The 20,074-nt window shown below is 40.1% G+C and overlaps 1 protein-coding gene across 4 annotated transcripts in view; it reads right to left on the bottom strand.

Moving 5' to 3' along the window:
* RBFOX1 (RNA binding fox-1 homolog 1) overlaps nt 1-20,074 on the bottom strand; it is a 332,921-nt gene that overhangs the window by 91,110 nt on the left and 221,737 nt on the right. For all 4 annotated transcript variants that reach the window (XM_021698134.1, XM_021698135.1, XM_021698136.1 and 1 more), the window contains 3 exons: nt 19,679-19,771; nt 17,877-17,937; nt 7,881-7,934 (listed from right to left, as the gene is read on the bottom strand). In XM_021698134.1, coding sequence (XP_021553809.1) covers nt 7,881-7,934; nt 17,877-17,937; nt 19,679-19,771 — 208 coding nt within the window. The remainder of the gene's footprint in view (nt 1-7,880; nt 7,935-17,876; nt 17,938-19,678; nt 19,772-20,074) is intronic.

The following is a 20,074-nucleotide window of genomic DNA, read 5'->3' as shown; positions in this document are numbered from 1 at the left end:
CTCAAACCCTGCACATTCTTCAGGACTGGCCCTTGGACAGCTCCCGGCAGATGAGTTCTAAACCCTTGGAATAGTCTACCTGATAAAACTGTTTTTGGATGCCTGAGGCCTTGGGCCACACATGGCCAGTTTGATAAGATAGTTTACCGTAGCAATGTGATTTATGGTGAATGCTTACTCTTGCTCTTTGGGCTAAGGTTTGAGTAGCTGATATCACTCACACAGGGGCTCTGCATCCCTGTGACCACCTCCCAGGAAGCGGACTGACTCCTGTCTGGCAACACTTTGTGTGTGTTGTCAGACACCAAAGCCGGTAAAGTTAAGCACATCGTATACTTCCACCTGGATGGCACACCCAGAGGCTTCTGTCCGGTTTCTTCTGGATCCCATCTCTTGTGTTCTTCCCCTTTGCTGATTTTTAATCCGTATTGCTTTGTAATAAATCAGAACTGTGACTATAAGAGCCTTTTTGAGTCCCATGAGCACATCCAACCAAACACAGAGACTGAAGATGGTCTTGTGGACCCCCAACACAGCTCTGCAGCATAAAATCAAGCTTTATGCTTTTCCCTTCTGGAGTCAAAAATCACAGAGTAATGCCCAGAAAAGGAAGCATTTGGGCGAATGTCTCTCTTTAAGTTCTTGGATTGTCTTTGATAACTACAGATGCTTCTCCATCTTGAGCAGGAGCTCAAATCTCAACGTCAGCATTATCAACATGTTAAGCCAGATTATTCTTTGTGGTGGGGGCTGTCCTGTGCATTGTGGGATGTTTTACAGCATCCTTGGCCTCCACTCTTTAGATGCCAGTAGTGAACAACCCCATGCCCCCAAGATATGACAATGGAAAATGTCTCCAGAAGTTGCCCAATTCTCCTGGGGTATAAAATTACTCCCAGTTAAGAGCCATTAATCCAAGATATTGGATTAACTAACGCATCTGTGTGGGAGGTAACTTGTAATAAAGTGGAATGGGCTTTGAAATCACAGAGATTTGGCTTTGGACCCAGCTCTTTAACTTTTGAAGTCAGCAACCTTGGGCAAAATAATATCACTAGATTTCTAATTTATCTGAAAAATGAGGAAAATGACACTTATCCTCCGAAGTTATAAGCTCTGTAAACATGCAATGATCCCAACACGGAGTCTGGCATGCAGCAGGTAATATTACATGCAAAGATATTTTTATTAATTATTTTCATCCTCTGTGACCTCAAGGATAGAAGACATGGCAGGCAAGTCCTGGTCTAGTCCTACTGAGGAAGCTGCACAGCAAGGTGATGGAAAGTGTGGGCTTTGAGGTTAGAAAAAAGACGTTTATATAATAAACCAATTTTTCACATACCAGTTCTGTGATATGAGGGAGGAGATAAACTCTCCAGAAAGCCTTGGTTTCATAATTTCTATAACGAAGAGAATGCTTGAACATTTTTATGAGGATTCAAGGAGATGCAAAGTGTTTTGCACAGTGCCTGGCACAGTCAGTGCCCAGAGTGGCTTATTGTTGCTGATGTTTTGAGTTGTCCATGTATGAATGATGGCAGCCCAGAACTTTCCCTATGAAATTGATCCAGAGCCAAATATTCAAACCTTGTCTTTCTCCCATGATGTGCAGAGGTCGGGGGCTTCTCCTACAAGGGCTGTCTTATCACTTCCTGCCTTGGGGGAGCTGTTCTTGGGTAGACTTTCCATGCAATAGAATGGGAACTAATTTATTGAGGAAGTGCAGTTTTAAGCACATAATCAAGTTCTGATCCTATTTGAAGAGCAAAATCCCCCACAGGTTCCATCAAAGCTGAGCTGCATTCCTTCCATGGGGCAGGGAAGGACACAGATAAAAATTAAGGCCAAATGTGGGCAAGGATGGAGTGAAATCTGATAAGACAGATAGGGAAAGGAGAAGAGAGAAGGAAAGTGAATTGCAACCAAAAGGGGAGGCGAAGGTAAACAGATGTATGAGATAAAGTCTTTGAAGTGGAACATTTCTAGGCTGAAAATCCTTTGCTTGGGGACTTAAATCTGGACTCTTCTGTTCCAGTTCACTGAAGTGCACTGCATTTGAATCTGGCAGATGTGTAAATTATACAAAACATTGCAGAGCCAAAGGTCACTGTTCATGAGGAGCCATCGCTCTGTGTCTAGTCGAAACTGGCCCTCTGGGTGGACATGGGCAGTGTTAGAGCCACGAGGCGTGTCTGAATATTTGCTGCTTTGAGGGGCTCTGAGTGGTAGCAAGTACCTTGCAGACCCACCTTACATTCTTTCAGGATACTAAGGTAGCCACCCCAAACACATCCTTTGTACCCAGGATTTGGGCACATCATCCCAAGCCAACACAAAGTCTAGGACAGTGGCCAATAAAAGGAAAGCAGCCTGTGTCAGGGACCCTAGTTATCACAGGTTCTGACAATCTTACTCTTTTTCAGATACTATTGTATCCAAATTGCAGGAAGGGAATTGGAGAGAAGTCCCTCCAAAAGTGTGGCTAAAGGCCATTCTCTTAACTGTAATGGACTCAATGAAGTGAAATGGGGGGAGCGGCTGGGAGGGAGACCGACATCTACCCTCCTTTGACTCAATTTTTAGATGAATCATGGTTCACAGTGGCCAAAAGCCCATAGAAAACCAATACCTCTCTACGGGTAATCCAAGGTCAAATACACCTGCCCTTTCGAGATAAGCAATCACAGAGTGCTACATCCATCCTCTTCATTTTTAAACTTTATACTGAGATCCGAACCCAGTCTCCCATCAGCCAGCCTGGTATCAAGGCCTGTGGTCCGTGGCCAGGTTTTTACCGAGGTGGACATAATCAATCCAGCTGACTTCAGTCATCACACTGATCTCATAGTTTTATTTTACTTTACAGTCTATAAAGTTCTTTTACACTCATTACCTTACCTGATCCTCCCTATAACCCCAGGATAACCTAGTTTTAAGACCCGACCACCTTCATATGTGACTTTGCAGCCAGGCATCCTTCTTTCAGTCCTCCCCCCCCACCCCTTTGAAACCAGAAATGTGTATTTTTAGGAGGAAAATCCAGTTAAGGACCCCCTTTTTCTTCCCCGCACTGAAAAAACCCCCACCAACAATAATAGTGTCGCCAGACTACTGTTCATTGCCATCTTCAAGGTTTTCAAGTTGATTTACTCTGCATCTCTCTACTTTTGACTTGAATTGTGTGTTTGTTGTCATCGGGACCTAACTATATCTTAGATCTGCATTGCATTGGTAGATCTTTTCCTTTCCCTATTGATCATGACTCGTGGAGTAATTTACCTCAATTCCATTTTTCCTTTGCAGGCAGGGTGCTCTCCATCCACGGAAGTGAGTTATGTGTGTTCAAGTGGTGCATCTTATGAATCTTGTTAAGCTTTGCCGCCTTATAGCCCTACTGATGGAATATTTAATCACAGAAATGAGTTGGCAGATATGATATACAGCGTGGGTGAGCTTTGCAGCCATCTTACTGGCAACTGAGAAACGGATGGATTTGCCATTTGTCAGTCCCATGTCGACAACTGTGTGTAACCTTTTGTTATTTATTTTTATTTTGTTTTACTTATGTATGAAGATTAAAGGTGTTTGCTTTCAATCAACAGTTTCATTGGCTAGCTATCATGATTCTCCCTAAAAGACACCACTGTTTCTTTTAATCTTTTTATTAGATGGCAGTGGAACTTCTCACAATGAAGGGGGAACTATAAGAACCCCCTTTGAGGCCTCCTCATTGAGATTCTTAGAAACACTGTTTCTGATGATACTAAGTAACTTGAAGCATACTGCTGGGAACAGGTATTTGCAGATACTGTACTTGTATTTATTGCCCTCAATTTTTTTAAAAAAAAGTCTGAAATGGAATGGTCTTAGACACTGATTTTGAGATCTACCTGCACTTTTTTTTTAATTGACTTATCAATCATTTATCTTGAGAATAAGCCTCAAGGAGCCCGAAGATGATTAGATGTAGGCAAAACAATCAATACCATGTAGCTTTGTAGGAAAACACCCACTTGTCTTTGGAGGAGATTTACATGAGTTCATGGCATGTGTTGATTTATGCCTATCTGCTTCTGGAGACTGGTGTTGGGTAAGCATTCTTCCGGGTAGGACTTGGTAAGAGTTCAGAAAAACCACCTGAAATGAAAGGCCTTTCATAACAGCTTTCTAAATGCTTCCCCTGGAACGTGTGCGTGAGGGAGAGTGTGCGTCATAATTTATCAAAGCAAATTAATACTGTTCAGCTAGTAATTAAAGATCCTCATTAAGAGGTGCTCCTGCCCTCTCCACCCCCACCCCACGTTAGCAATAAAAATGCACTCAGGGCGTCAAGAGGTTATATACGAAAATCAATAACCTGCCATTTTATAATTAAAGAGAAAATAAATGTTAGGGAAAAGTCCACTAAATTAGGAAAATTACCTTTAGGAGAGATTGAAAATATTGATTTTAATTTACAAAATATGTGAACTTTTCATGCCCCGTTCTGAGAGACAATTGGAGGCTGGGTTGTTAATTCTGCATAAGCTTCAGAAAATCGATAATTATACTATGGGAATATTATGATATTTGTCATTAATAGAAAATCTTATATATAGGAGTGCCTAATAAGCCTGACTTTCTATCTCAGGCAGACACAGGGCTGGCCTGCTAAATATCCACAGCAAATCAATGACAAGGTCTTCATTTCAGCTTTGAGGCACATTCGAAATTGCAAGATAAATCCAGACTATGTTTATAGTTGGGGAAATCCAAGAAGCCTCCTAAGTTCTTAATCGTGGACATTCAAATGGTTGACATTAGTAATTATATCTCCATAGCGAAATGAATACATGCTATGTCCACATTTGCATATATGCACTCCATCCATATTGGTGTCTTAACTTCCGATTTAAGTTAGCTCAATTCTCAGTGTTTATGGGTCTTCAAATATTTCAAAGGAATTGTTCTGGAGTGTTGGATTGGCAGCATTTCCCTATATTTCTGCATATCATGAACTCTGTTGACATACATACACAGATAATTTAGGCAAAAAGAGAAGTCTTCCGATTATTAAGGGTAGCCCACATATTGGCAACACTAACACACATACACAGATTTCTCAAGTAACACTTACTTATTCATGCCCCATTTCTTTAGATTTAAGTTTATTGGGGCATCTCATAGAAATAATTATTTAGTTGTCCAGAATCCTTAAAACTGCCCCTGACACAGCCAGTTAACTCGTCTGAATATGGACGAAGTGGTGGTGGTGGCCGGGGTGGTGGTGTTGGTGGTGGTTGGAAAAATCCAAAATTATTATCTTACTCATCTTCTTTAATTTGACTGGCTTGGACATAGAGCAGCAGCCTGATCTACCATCATAGGACACAGTCCATAAGAATTACAAATTTTAATATTTACACACAAAAAAGAAGCAGCATATAACCCAGTTGTAAAGAACACAGACTCTCGGTTTCAAAATCTAGCCAGCTTCTTACCCGCTTGAAATCTTAGCGGTTTAGTGCTAAGAGACTCTGCGTACCTTAGTTTTCTCATCTGGAAAACTGCCATGAGGATTTAAATACATTAATTTAGGTAAAGTGCTTAGAACCGTGCCTGGCCACAGATAATACTCGGTAAATATTAATCTTTATTATAACTTATTCTTTCCCGATAGTCCCATGATCTAACTTCCGCAGCTGGGCTCAGGGCTAATCTGAATGGCTGTTCTAACGTTCTAAAAGTCATGGAGATTAATTTATTCTTATATATACAAGCCAATTTGAATGGTTTCTTCTGTCTTAATGTCCTCTCAAACACCCACAGATATGCATATAGGTTTCAGATCACACATAAAGGAGCGTTTCTTGGTTGCTCGAGCCGGATGACCAGCAACTATACTGCATGGGACCAGAAACATGTCCTTCATCTCTCTCTCCCAAGTGACACATTTATACCCTACCTCCTCGTCAGATGGCTTCTTGCTTCTCGTCCTTGACCCATTATTCTGGGGAGAAACCATGCACGTAGCCAGGTGCACACACTTGCAGAGAATGTGTCAGCTTGTTTTCCCAGCTACCCCATTTCATTGGGCAGTGCCCCCAGATGCATGAAAGCTGCTGGGTGGCCTCCTGCATGCCCTTTTGAGGGATGTCCTTTCTTTGCAGCTTTGGACAAGGATGTACCCCAGCAATATCTGTGCAACTAAACAGACTGCCTTACCTCCAATCCCAGAAATTAACTTCCCCCAAACAGGCAAGCTGAGAACAGAAGGCCTAGTCCTCTCATGTATTAAGAAAAGAATCTCTTAGTTTAGTGGTTTACTCAGAATTCATCACAATCAGTTCTCCATTAATTTTCCCCTTCTGGCAGAGAGGTGGAATACTAATTTATTTTTATTTGTCCAGCGTTTATGTGGTGCTGACTGTGCACCAGTCTTCATATATTAACCCATTTAATTCTAATAAGCTCCTGTGAGGTTGTTACTATTATCATCTCCCATTTAACAGATGAAGACACTGAGGCACAGAGAGGTTAAGTAACTTGCCTAGAGTCACACAGCTGGCAAGTGGAGGGGGGGGGCAGGATTTGAACCTGGGCTGTCTGAGTACAGTGTTTACATTCCTCACTTTGCTAAGTGTCCTCTCATGAGGTGGGTTCCACCATATAACCATGGAAAGCCTTACAGCAAAGACTTTTCTCCCCCAGAAGAGTCAACGCAGCTACTTCACGGTCATAGAGTCACTGGACTTAACCCAGGCTTGTGGTAAAAATCACATGCGAAGAACAAACATTGCCTATCTGAAATCCAGACCTTAGCTATCAAATGGGCCTTCCCAGATTTACCACTTTTTTCTTTGTTGAGTTGGTGACTCTGCTAGAGTATCCATCCGAGTGTCCTATGTTTCTGTCATACGCTAGGGTTGATCCATGATTAGGAAAACGACAGATGGCACCCCAGAAGGGACCAAGAAGGGGTAGGACTTACTGTGAAGAGGTCACTAAGTGAGTGGATCTGGACCAACTGGTCATTTATTTCTCCTTTTTTAAGAGCAAGGGCCCCATCAAAGAAAGAGTTCTTTTCAATCCCCATGTGACAAATCTACTAACGTTCTAAGGTGTTAAATGCAGCCTTGTTAATAAACAAGGGGCTAACGGGCAGAAGTGACAGGCCAAGCAGAGCCAAAATCTCTACCACTGCTGCTTCTGGGTTACCCTCTCCCAAAATGTGATGAACAAGTTTTCTATAGGGATTTCCTGATCAACTGGTAGTTGGCGGGTAGCAGGGAAGGGGCAAGGGGAGAGACCTACCCTGGAAGGCAGAGCAGAGAGAGATGGAATTGCTAAGGAATACTGATTAATAGAGAAAGAAAGACCACTTCATTTTTTTTTTGCTTTTTGTTTTTTTGGGTTTTTTTTGTTTTGTTTTTTTCGTTTTCTAAATAATCCTTCTCTTGGCAATTTCAACTCACTGCCACATTATTGGAATAAGTTAGCCAACTCTCTGCTTTGCCAGGAAGAAAGAAAGGTAACCCCACATGGAAATGGATGGCTAAAAAACACATCCAGGCAGATTGAAATAAAATGGGCATGAACAGCTCTACATTTGTTCAATATGCCCTCGAACAAAGTCTCGATGCTTTTTTGAGGAAAAATCAATGTAAAATGTCATAAGAAGGGCCGTGCGTACCGCACAGTGTAACACACATACACGATTCCCCTTTATTTTTAAAGGGTTTTAAACACTTTTGGTTTTGCTTTAAAAAAATCCTTCAGAACTTCTTAGGAGAGGGATTTACATAGTTCAAATTATTTTATGAAACCTGTTCTTTACTGGCAGGCAAAACACATTTAAAACAGATGAAAAAGAAGTCATGCAAAGAGGAACTCTTTACCTGCATAGAATTCGGGGCTGTAGACCGCACCCACAACTGGATTCAATTTCCAGCCTTAAAACAAATATACAAAAACATTATTATCACACTTGATTCAACAACTCATATCACTGCAAGTGAACTACAAATCAAATGGGTTGTTGTATTTTTTTATTTTTATTTACAGGCTATACGGTTGGGAATGCATAAAAATGATTTGAAACCTATACCTGGAAAAACAGATTTATGCTTTTGATTTACTGCCAATACAAGTTAATAGTATGGAAACTACTGACCAGCTACGGGTGAACTTTTTGAAAATGATGTGGTAATTAATTTTCTTCCATATCAATATTTTCTTGAACCACCATAATAATTTCAATTTTTTGTCTTCTTCCATGGATCACCGCTAGATAATCCATCCTATGTCCCTTCATGTTAAGTTCACAAAAATTTGAAAGCTCACCTAAGCAGAATTCTTTGCGGCAACATATTCTGATAATTGTCATTCCTAATTATAACCCAGAGAATTCTGAAGTGCTTTTTACATCCCAAAGAAAATGACATTTATCCACTAGAGAATGAGTATGGAATACAGTTCAGTGCATTCAGGAACCATAAAAATTCTTAATCAATGCATGATATCTAAGGTAACTTTCAAACAACCTGTATATAAGATTAACAGAATCCTGTAATTTTCCCAGTGTTCTGGATGGAGCATTTTCTGTAAAATGAATCCTGGCCCCTTAGGAACTTTTACTGAAGAAAAGAGCATACAACAATACTTGCAAATCGAGAAGCTCTGCACATTGCATACCCATTGGGCACAATTTAGGGAACAACCTCCAAAGAATGGTCACGTTTTAGGGTTTGGTGATTATTTCCTGTTCCTGCTGGTAAGTTTTTATGAAAACATCCATTATATGGAATTCCTGAAAGACAAAGAAGGGCAGGCATGCTGCCTTTTGCAGAAGACTTTGTGTCCTTGGGCTAAAGGTCAAACACCAGAGGTCTTTTAATATATGCTTCTGAAAAAAAGCAGTGGTAAAAGTTGGGATGTGAGAGAAGGTATTTCTGACTAGGAGGGCTCTTCCCAGAAGGGCGAGGTATGACATCCTCTTATCTGACCTAAGTGATGGACCTGTAAGAACAGCCAAGGGGTGGCCACAATCCTACTGATCCCCTAAGGAAGACAGAGGCTCAATATCTCAATAGATAGGACCCTGGATGAACCAAAGAACTTTCTAGAACTTTCTAAGAATTTTTTGTTTCTAAGAACTTTCATCCAACTTGAATGAGCTAGCTAGTTTACAGACCCCAGGATGGTCTTAGGATAGGATTTTTCAAAGTGCTATGCTTGCATACCTGGGACGCTTATTAATGGAAATGTCTGGCCCCATTTTAGATCACCAGAAAGAGACATAAAATTCTGAGATGTGTTGTCCCAATGGTTTCTTCACACTGACACCTTCCTCTTTTATATTAACCACATCTTGTCATATAGGAATTTCTATAATGATAAAAAAATAAAAATTATCTGGCACATTTCAGAAAATGTGCTTTATAAATGTGGAAAATGACTTCAGTTTGACCAACTAAAATTCTACCATTTCCTAAAAAAAGGAAATAGCCAATTTCTGGGGATCTGTGGACTAATATAAACATTTCGAGTCCTTGGAATCAAACAGAAAATAGAGCAAACTGGTTGAAAATAAAGATTCAGGATTATCTGGACATATTTAGTGTTCTTTCCTAGTCCTCCACAGAAATCTAGAGTTTGTGAACAAAGTATATAAGGACCCATATTAAGTGAATAATTAAGTTATGAATTTATCACTCTTTTTCTTCATCCCTCTGCTTCCCATCTTATATCTTGTTCTACTGGTGGTGGAGACGGGGTCTTTTTGTCACTATTGAAATAAGGTTTTGTTTCCCTTAAATACTTCCTTTTGCACACAAGACTGGGACATACCATTTGCTGAATGTGGACCCACTGATTACTTTTGATGAAACTCTCAAACTGTAAGTTATACCTATCCATTGATCCATCTATCTATCCATTGATTGATCTATCCATCTATCATCATTTATCTCTATCCTCTTTCTCATCTATTCATCTATCTACCTATCTATCAGTAGATTGATCAAAAAAAAAATAGATTGATCAGCTCTTGACAAAGTTTACCTGATGTTATTTAGACCTCCAGTGTCTTCCCAGGGTAGGCTACTTAATGCCATTATCTATCTATTTACCAACTACCTGCCAGTTTACCATGTCTATTTATGGAAAACTTTCATTCAATATGTAAACAATACTCTCCCCCATTAAGAGATACGTGCTATCTCCTGTCTGCCAGTATTAATTGAGAAAGGGCATTGATAAGGTCTCCTTCACAAGAAACCAACCTGGAATCTGTGAGCAGCAAAATGAAATGTCATGGGAACATCATTGCAGGTTTTGCCCTGCTCCTTGTTATTGGTCCTTCTTCCTAAACAATGCTGCTTCCACTGTGGGGAAAACAAAAACCTTTCTGATCTACAACACAGGCATGACAACCCAACTTCTTACTTCCCTCCTTCCCTGCAGGCTACTCCTCACCAAGTCTCCCCACTTCAGCAAATGGCTTCTCTCATCCGCTTGGTTCCTCAAAGCAAAATTCTTGATAAATAATTCCTTGATTCTCCCCTTACCCTCATACCCCATGTATGATCCACTACAAAATCCTGTTGGTTAGACTTTGAAAAGACATTTCCATCCACTCCTCTCGGTTGGCACCATCCCAGGCCAAGACACTTCTATTTCTCATCTGGATGAGACCACAGCAACAATGCCCTAACACACTCCATCTCCTCCCACTCCTCTTCTCCTTCCTCCCTTTACCCATTCTATTCCTAGTGGTCAAGCCCATTTTAAATGAGTGGATCAGATATGCCGTTCTGCAACTCAAAATTCAACAGCTTCCTTCTGAACTTAGAAGAACACAAACTCTAACCTTGACCCACAAGCCCACACAACTTAACCCCTGTCCATTTATTTCATAGCATGGTTTCTTTCTCTCCAAACTACAGGGGACACTATGCTTTTAAATCTTTATAAAAGCACCTAAGATCATTGTAGATCAATGTAGATCATTCTGGATTATATCCACTGCTCCTTGTGCTTAGAGAACTCTCCCCAGCTCCTGACACAGTTGACCTGATTATTATGTAGGTCCCATTGTCTTCCCAGGGCAGACTACTCAATGCCACATCCTTCCCCTTGAGCTATTCCCTGATTCAATTCCCCGTTTTGTTTTCTGCATAGCTGTTAACAATACCTGGGTTTATCTTTTTTCTTTCTTTCTTGTTCTTAATTGTTTTTATACCCATTCTCCTTCATTAAAATTAATGGTAAAGTGAACAGGACTGCTGTCCAATGTGAATTCCCAGCACCTAAAACTACATTTGGCAAATGGTCAGTGTTCCATAAATATTTACTTAGTTTTGCTCTAAAGGAACAGAAGGAACAGAGAGCTTTTTCTAATGGGCTCATTCTGTTTTGGCTAAGATTCTATCTCCTTCCAACCTCCAATGACCTGTTTCCTGATATACATCTAATAAAGAAGGACTCTGTTAGGGGTGACTGTCTTCAAGGCAGAGGAAATAAGGATCCAGACCTTCAGAATCACCCCTGCTCAGACTTACAGAGCTCATGCAGGCTTATGTAAATGTATGCAAATCACATGCAAATAGCCTCCTAGTCCCTGTGACTCCTTCCAGTACCTGGAAGAGACCCTTGGGATAACCCTGCTGGAGACAGGAGCCTGCACTGTCAGAAAGATGGACAAAATGACCCCCGTTTTAAGTTATCAGGCAGTCTGTGTACATCCTCAGGCCTTGCAAATTCAGAGATTTTGATCAAGGACATTAAACTGAACAATGAGGCTTACAACAAAAGAGAACAGCTGATAAAGCCCACTGCTCCCAGCCGCCCATACAATGAGGCGATGGAGCAGAGACCAGACACAGGAGCTGTGTAGAGAGACCCCCTCTGTGGCTGGGTCTCAAGGGGCTGCATCCAAATCAGCACTCCCCTCCTCAAATTTAGCTTCTCAAAGGTCACCTGCCAGCGTGCCATAGAAAAACGCTGCCCAAGCTCGCCAGTGTTAACTATGGCTGTATTAGATGTTAAAAGCCAAGTCTGAATGTGCACACAAAAAATTTGCACATGTCTTCTCTAGGGCTTTGCTGGGTTGGATATCAAAGAAACATATTCAAGAAAGTACCCTTAAATACACCACAGAGGGTTCCAGAACCGCATACCAGTGCTTTCTAAAGACATCTACTGAGGATGTCAGGCAACGCCTAAAATGAAAAGTTAGTTGCACACTGTGTTTGGTGCGCCCACTATTTTTTTTTTGCAACATATATTCATGGCCAATATTCAGATTTCATTACAATACAGGATTTCTGGTTTTCTTGAAAGTTCAGTAGACATAGCCAACTTTAGATTATGAATCCCACACAGACCAATTTGCTGGAAGTGACCAGAGACCACTACACTTAACCCCCAGTTAGGCACAGACTCTACCTCTGCTCCCTACTGTGTATCTGGCTTGGAGGCCAAATGCCAGCAGTCTTTTACTGTTATCCTGTCTTGCTTTTTCTTCTAGTAGAGAATATTTTGCTTTTCCTCATATGAAAATGGAAGATAGTTTGGGGCGCCTGGGTGGCTCAGTCGTTAAGCATCTGCCTTTGGCTCAGGTCATAATCCCAGGGTCCTGGGATCGAGCCCCGCATCGGGCTCCCTGCTCAGTGGGAAGCCTGCTTCTCCCTCTCCCACTCCCCCTGCTTGTGTTCTCTCTCCCACTATGTCTCTCCCTCTGTCAAATAAATAAATAAAATCTTAAAAAAAAAAGAAAAGAAAATGGAAGATAGTTCAAAAAGAATGTGAATCTTTCAGACCCTCTCTGTTTGCTTATCTATTTTACCTGCCTAGCCTCTGTTGGCATCTGAATATTTGATCCTAAAATTAGTATGTCTATCAGGAAATTTGACTTACTATCTATAGCAAAAAACAAACAAGATGCCTACTTATTATTGAGATTATTGTGTAATTAAATTTTCAGGGCATTTTGTAATCCTGGTCCTGTGTCGAGTACTTAACTCCATAATAAGCACAGATACCCTAGAGAGTAGGTCCCATCATATCTCAGTTTCCATTTAAGAACACTGGTGTGTGGAGGGTTTAAACAACTTGCCTGTAGTTCAGTACCCAGGGAAGGGCAGAGCTGATAAAAAGTCTACTTCTCTATAGTCTTGGATTTTTTGGTCCAAATTTATCTTTCCTAAGCTATCTGAGAAAAAAAAAAAAAGATCCACATCCAACATCCATGCTTCTCCAACATCCAGGGAATCCCTGAAAATCTGGTTCTCAACTTGTTTTGCATTGCAAATGTGTGATCTGCAGTGACTACAATGAGCCCCAGCTCTGATCTGAGGGCTTCCGTCCTCAGGAGGAATCAGCAATACAGCAGTTGCCCAGGTCCCTCCTTGGGAAGCTCTCTGATGGACAGTGTTTGCAGATCCCTGGATGTCATTCTAAAGTCTTCTCTTACATCCAAGTTCAAATGTCCTAGGAAATGTAATGCCATGATGATGGTAGAGCAGAGCCCGCTTGTGTTTAGGATCCAGTCTTACTCATCACTGGAAACTTTGTGGCTGGTTAAGCTCTCGTTGGACATGTGACTGAAGGAATGCATGAATGTGATAGTGGCGCCCACAATGATATTTCACCATGTGATGATGACCTCAAAATGTGATGACTCTAGGAAGGTGTATTTGCTGAAGTGTAAGTTGGTAACTGTAACTTTTCTCATTTCGACGTGACTTCATGGGTCCTGACTTACCTTCTCTTCCCCACCCCCAGCTTTATTGAGGTATAATTGACAACTAAAATTTGTACATATTTAAGGTGTACAACTTGTTGATTTGATATTACATATACACTGTAAGATATCACCACAATCAAGCTAATTTACATATTCATCATCTCATATAGTAACTTTCTTTTTCTTCCTTCCTTCCTTCTTTCCTTTCCTTTTTTTTCTTTTCTTTTCTCTTTCTTTCTTCTTTCTTTCTTTCTTTCTCTTTCTTTCTTTCTTCTTTCTTTTTCTTTCTTCTTTCTTTTTCTTTCTTTTCTTTCTCTTTCTTTCTTTCTTTCTTTCTTTCTTCTCTTTCTTTCATTCTTTTTGTGGTGATAATATCCCCTTTTAACATAGTCACTCTTGTTAAGGATCTGAGAGGGCCCCATTATCTTTAGTTGTATTGCAATTTATGGGAAAGGTTATTTGTAGTGATGATACTCACAAATTATGGATTGGAAAAGCTTTGAGAACTGCTTTTCTTTGAATACCAAAAGTCTCCACAATGTCTTCTACAGAATCCAGCTGCTTTATGTAATTGGGATTTGTATTTGTTTTTTAAGTCAGTTCTGCTGTGACTGTCCATCCACCCCCTGGTCCCCTACTCAGCCCATGTGATAGAATAAGCCCCTGAGTGCCCCCTTTCAGGTACATGGATGAGAAACCCACATGACATTCCTGGGAACTCAGAATGCATGGCTACCTGGAATGGGATGTGGGATGTTTATGCCACAAAAACGCATTTGAGGCTGAACATTTAGTTTCATTATTGTGGTCAGTTGCCATTTGTGTGCAGTTTTGTAAAATGATAGAGGGGAAGCCATATTCTTTTTTTTTTTTTTTAGATTTTATTTATTTATTCATGAGAGACAGAGAGAGAGAGAGAGAGAGAGAGAGAAGCAGAGGGAGAAGCAGGCTCCCCGCAGAGCAGGGAACCCGATGCGGGACTCGATCCCAGGACCCTGGGATCATGACCTGAGCCGAAGGCAGACGCTTAACCGACTGAGCCACCCAGGCGCCCGGGAAGCGATATTCTTGCATCCACACAGGTATGGCCACAAGATTTGTTACTTCAGGGCGCCTGGGTGGCTCAGTTGGTTAAGTGACTGCCTTCGGCTCAGGTCATGATCCTGGAGTCCCTGGATCGAGTCCCGCATCGGGCTCCCTGCTCAGCAGGGAGTCTGCTTCTCCCTCTGACCCTCCCTCCTCTCATGTGCTCTCTCTCATTCTCTCTCTCAAATAAATAAATAAAATCTTTAAAAAAAAAAAAAGATTTGTTACTTCAGAATAAAAGGGAAAGACTTCACTAATGACTTCTCTTCCAGCCTCAGGTTTTGCTTGTTTAAAATAGGGATAAGTATGTCCTCTTTGTAGGACTTCATGTGGGCCCCATGCATTTAAAATGCTTAATGTGATGCCACATGGTCAGTGTTCCAGAAATGTTGGCTATTAATGGATGGGCTTTGAATTGTGTCCCCAAATTCCACTGGCTAGTGTTCAACCCCTGGGTAGGACAATGATCAATAACTCTTTCTTTAAAATAAATATGCATCCATAGAGCTTAAGGAATAGTATTTGGCTTCCCTTGCTTCATTTTCTCACATAAGCAGCACACATGAGCACCTACGCACATGCATGCTAGCACTCACGTGTGCACACACACACACAGTTGCTACTTCATAATTAAAGGAAACGCCCAAGAGTCGGGGTGATGTCACCACATGTTAACTCTGGCAAGTTGCAGAGTTATCATTTTTACCCAAGTAGAAAGGCTTCATTATACATAAATCAGAAGTTTGTTTCATTTCAGCACTGGGCATTCAAAGTCTGTTGTGGAAATTTTCTATACCGTTTAAGGCCATGTCTCGGGTTGTTGGAGCTGGAAAAATGGGTCAGCAGAATAAATAATTCTTCTGATCTTTCAAAGTGGAGCCCTGTTATATTGAGGGTATATCTCTGTTTAATGGTGCCCCTTTTAAAAATATGAACAGACTGACTTAACCAAATTGGTAGTTATTGGCACAAAACAAAAACAAAAACAAAACTACTAACTGCTAATATTACTGTTTATAACAGCAACAACACAAAATTTAAATGTCAATCAGTATGAAAGGTAAGAATAAGCCCATATATTGGGACGCCTGGGTGACTCAGTTGGTTAAGCGTCTGCCTTCAGCTCAGGTCATGATCCCAGGGTCCTGGGATCAAGTGCTGCATTGGGGTCCTTGCTCAGCAGGGAGCCTGCTTCTCCCTCTACCTGCTGCTCCACTGCTTGTGCACATCCTATTGCTCACTCTCTCTCTCTCTCAAATAAATAAATTTTTTTTTAAGAAAGAATAAACTCATATATCCATTTCATAGAATGTTATGTAACCACTAGAACGAATGAATTTGGTCTGTATGTATTAACCTTGAAAGAACTCCATATTGATATATAAAAGCCAATTAAAAATGATGTGCATACCATGACATCATTTATATAAAAAGCACATACACAATACTGTGAATACTATAAATATGTACTTATTTTATTTATATATATATGCATAAAAATGCAAAGTTAAAGTACAGACAATAATCTACAATAGTGGTGTCTTCTCGGTGGGGGGACTAGGACACCAACTTGGCAGTGGCATGATTCAAAATATATTCAACCTTTTCTTTAGTGTTTCTTTCTCTTTTGTTTTTTGAGTGAGTCTGTATTTCCATGTTTCACATGTAATTAAAATATTAAAAATGGGGGCATCTGGTGGCTCAGTCATTAAGCGTCTGCCTTCGGCTCAGGTCATGATCCCGGGGTCCTGGGATCGAGCCCCGCATCGGGCTCCCTGCTCAGCGGGAAGCCTGCTTCTCCCTCTCCCACTCCCCCTGCTTGTGCTCCCTCTCTCACTGTGTCTCTCTCTGTCAAATAAATAAAATCTTTTTTTTTTTCAAATAAATAAAATCTTTAAAAAAATATTAAAAATGGAAAATTTCATACATTTCCTTTATCTCAGTAATAAAATTATATTATTTTTGAAAACCTACAAAACAAAGGAAGAATTTCTTCCAGTCTTACAGTTCAACTCAGCAGTTAGCATTTTAATGCAATGCCCTCCATAATTTAGTTGAAATCATGCTATACTTGTTCATTTTAAAATTTTTCATTCATTAGGGGGCCCTGCAGAGTCCTCATCTTGCTCATTTTAATGGATGTAATATCCCACTTGGAGTATATACTTTAATTACTACATTACATTCTTCCTAGCTTTTTGGTACAACTCAGTATGTGATTAGCATATCAGCAGCTCCCCTCTCCCCATATCTTAAGAGAGATGTGTTCTGAGAAGGATTAAAGAAACAAAATGATTGAGTGCTTTCAACTCTTGTTATATATGTGAATTCTTATCATGAGGGGTTTTGAGATGGCTTCTTGGTTAGGAAGAGCAGAGATGCATTGTCCTGAAGGGGTCTGCAGTACGTGGTAACATTCTCATCTGGCTCAAAAAGCACTGGGCAACCCAAAGGAAAGCAAATACTGCATTCATCCTATGGAGCTCCTCAGAAGGCACCCTCCGAGCCACTTCAAAATCCTCACAGCTCCAGACAAGACTCAAGGCCAGAACCAAATTCTGCCGTCCCTCTTCCGGAAATGACTAGGGATCAACGAGGAGGTTGTGGTGGGAAAAAAAAGGAAACAAACAAAACCTCCATCCTCCCTCGACTTACTTTAATAACAGCAAAGTAGATGACCCAGATGCTCCCCCAATAATTACTGTATCTCACCCCAAATGGGAGTTATTCTAGAGAGACTGGAGGAAGGGCATGCACACTTTAAGTGAAAACTAAATTCGCCTCTGTTGTGAAAACTATCTTTTAAAAAAATTATTATTGAAGTCTAGTTGGCATACAGTGTTAGATTTGACAGTTCTGCCCATTACTCAGGGCTCACCATGGTAACTGTAGTCACTGAAAAATATCGTATTGATTCACGTGGTTCACTGTAGCAGGTCAGCAGCAAGGACATGGGAACCACACCAAGGCTAACAGGGCTTATTGAATCATATTCCCTGGTTAAATTACTTAATAGATTCAGAGGTAGGGATGACTTCTTGTAAGGCCGATCTCTACTTACCGTTTGTATAAGGGTTGACAGTCTTTTTATTTGTCATTACACGTGCTGTGGCATTATTTACCTATGTACATAGAAAAGTCAAATGAGCACATATTCCAGGGCCAGCCCACAGTTCAATTAGTTGCATGCATTATGACTGTGATTACTTATTAAAAAAAAAACTAAAATGCATTTTAATTTATAAAAGGCAGTAGGTGCATAACAAAATCATACATTTTTATAATTACATTTACTTCATAACCATTTTAACTTACAAATCATTTCAATAAAGCAATGTCATATCATTTAAAAGTTTAATAAGGAGACAGTAAAAGCAAATTAAAAGGAACTGCATAATTGAAGATTTAAAAGCATGCGTGTACTCCATGGTAACACAGAAACAATAAATATTTTTAAACACAAAATAAAATTCATATGAAGGAACATGCAGTGGAGTAGAAGAGGGGAGAGACAAGGTACAAGGGAACATAAATGTCAAAAAAAAAAAAAGGGACAAACAAGATTTAGCCATGTGCAACACTTTAGGAGGGAAGGACCATCGGGGAGAGCAACATCTAGCATTCAACACTTGGAACAAGAGCCTTTGACATCGCAAGAATTAACAAGATCATTCAAGCTTTAAAGTCACAGCTAACAAAAGGATAAAAGAGAGGGTGCATTGTTTAACACAATATGGAGTTAACAATCTGAGTAAGATGTGCACTATCATATCTCAATCCAGTCAGTGCCTCCCAGGCTCGCTTAGAACGTACACTCAATTACAGGCGTACCGGTACCCAAAAAAATAGAGCATCAAGAAAACTTAATACGACAAGTCAAAAAAATCCACGTGGTATATATATGTATAGAGATAATCAGCACTAAATACGTGAAGCGGCAGATGGACTTCACCACTTACCATTCACCACCATCGCCAGCATGGGTTTGTATACAGTTACCATGGTTACTGAGAGTTTGGTGAGGGGCCTAAGCGTTATCGTCGAGGTGGGGGGGAAACGAAAGGCAAAATATGCAACATCTTACTCCAAAGACTAAAGCATTTTTAACTGGTATTTTTTTTTTTAAAGTTTTAACAAATATAACCCTGTGGCCATGTTGAGGGAGATCCAGTGGTAGAAAGACTAGATTCTGAATATTGAAATTTTAGCATTTATTTTTATTTATTTATTTATTTTTCAGTGAAGAGGGGCCAGATATTGAACAGGAAATCCTGTTTGGTTAGTCACTTTATTATCAAAAGAAGGCAAAGATTCAAACTGGCTTCTTAAACAAAAAATGAAAGGTTCAGTGACAAAGACCTCTCATTTTTTTTTTTCTAAGAAACAATTGTTCTTCCGAATGCTACTGCTTTCACCATTTGACTCAATTTGGACACCACTGTGGATCCCTCGTCAACCCTGCAGTGGAAAGAAAAAGAAAAAAAAGGAAGAAAAAAAAAAAAGAAAAGAACTGCTTTGTTTTTTGTTTTGTTCTGCATACTGTCTCCACTGTTTGGAACCTACTGCACCCATCAATTATAAAACACAGAAAATTAAAAAAAAAAGTTCAGAGTAACCTTTCTTTTTGTCTCACTTTTGCCATTCACCTTTCATCAGTAATAAGAACATAATAAAGTAAAATTTTAAAAAAAAGTAAGGCCAGTTTTCCTTTTTATATATAAATATAAATATAAATATATATATATAAACAATGAGAAGGGAGTAGGGTTACATACAAGACACAGTGATGCATCTGGAACAACGAATGAGCGTGAAGCAGACATTTATAAAGAAGATGTAAAGGAAAATATTTTGAACATGCACCTCGATTTTACGGCCCTCTACCACGGTGCCGTGTAATTTCTCCCTCGCCCTGTCCGCATCGGCACTATTTTCGAAAGTTACGAAACCAAATCCCTGCATGCAGGAGGGAGAAGGGGAAAACAACATGCAGATTATTATTCCAGTCAACGACCACTGTGTAACGTTCTCTCGCTTTAATTTCTATTTCTTGTCCTGGCTTCAGTTCTGTAACATGCAAATTAGAGAAATTATAAGAATACGAAGATGTGCAATAAGTAAGCGACAAATGTGAACAAGATTTTTTTTCTGTCACCAGTTATCTGTAACCCCTGAAGAATTCAAAAAATGATACCAAAAATACCTTTCTAAATGTCACTACAGAAGAAAATAAGTCTAACGGAAAGAAAATGAGATCAA

Source organism: Neomonachus schauinslandi, chromosome 5, assembly GCF_002201575.2.
Source record: "Neomonachus schauinslandi chromosome 5, ASM220157v2, whole genome shotgun sequence".
Lineage (NCBI taxonomy): Eukaryota > Metazoa > Chordata > Mammalia > Carnivora > Phocidae > Neomonachus > Neomonachus schauinslandi.
Note: the sequence above shows the minus strand (reverse complement) of the source record. Positions and strands in the feature narration are given on the sequence as shown.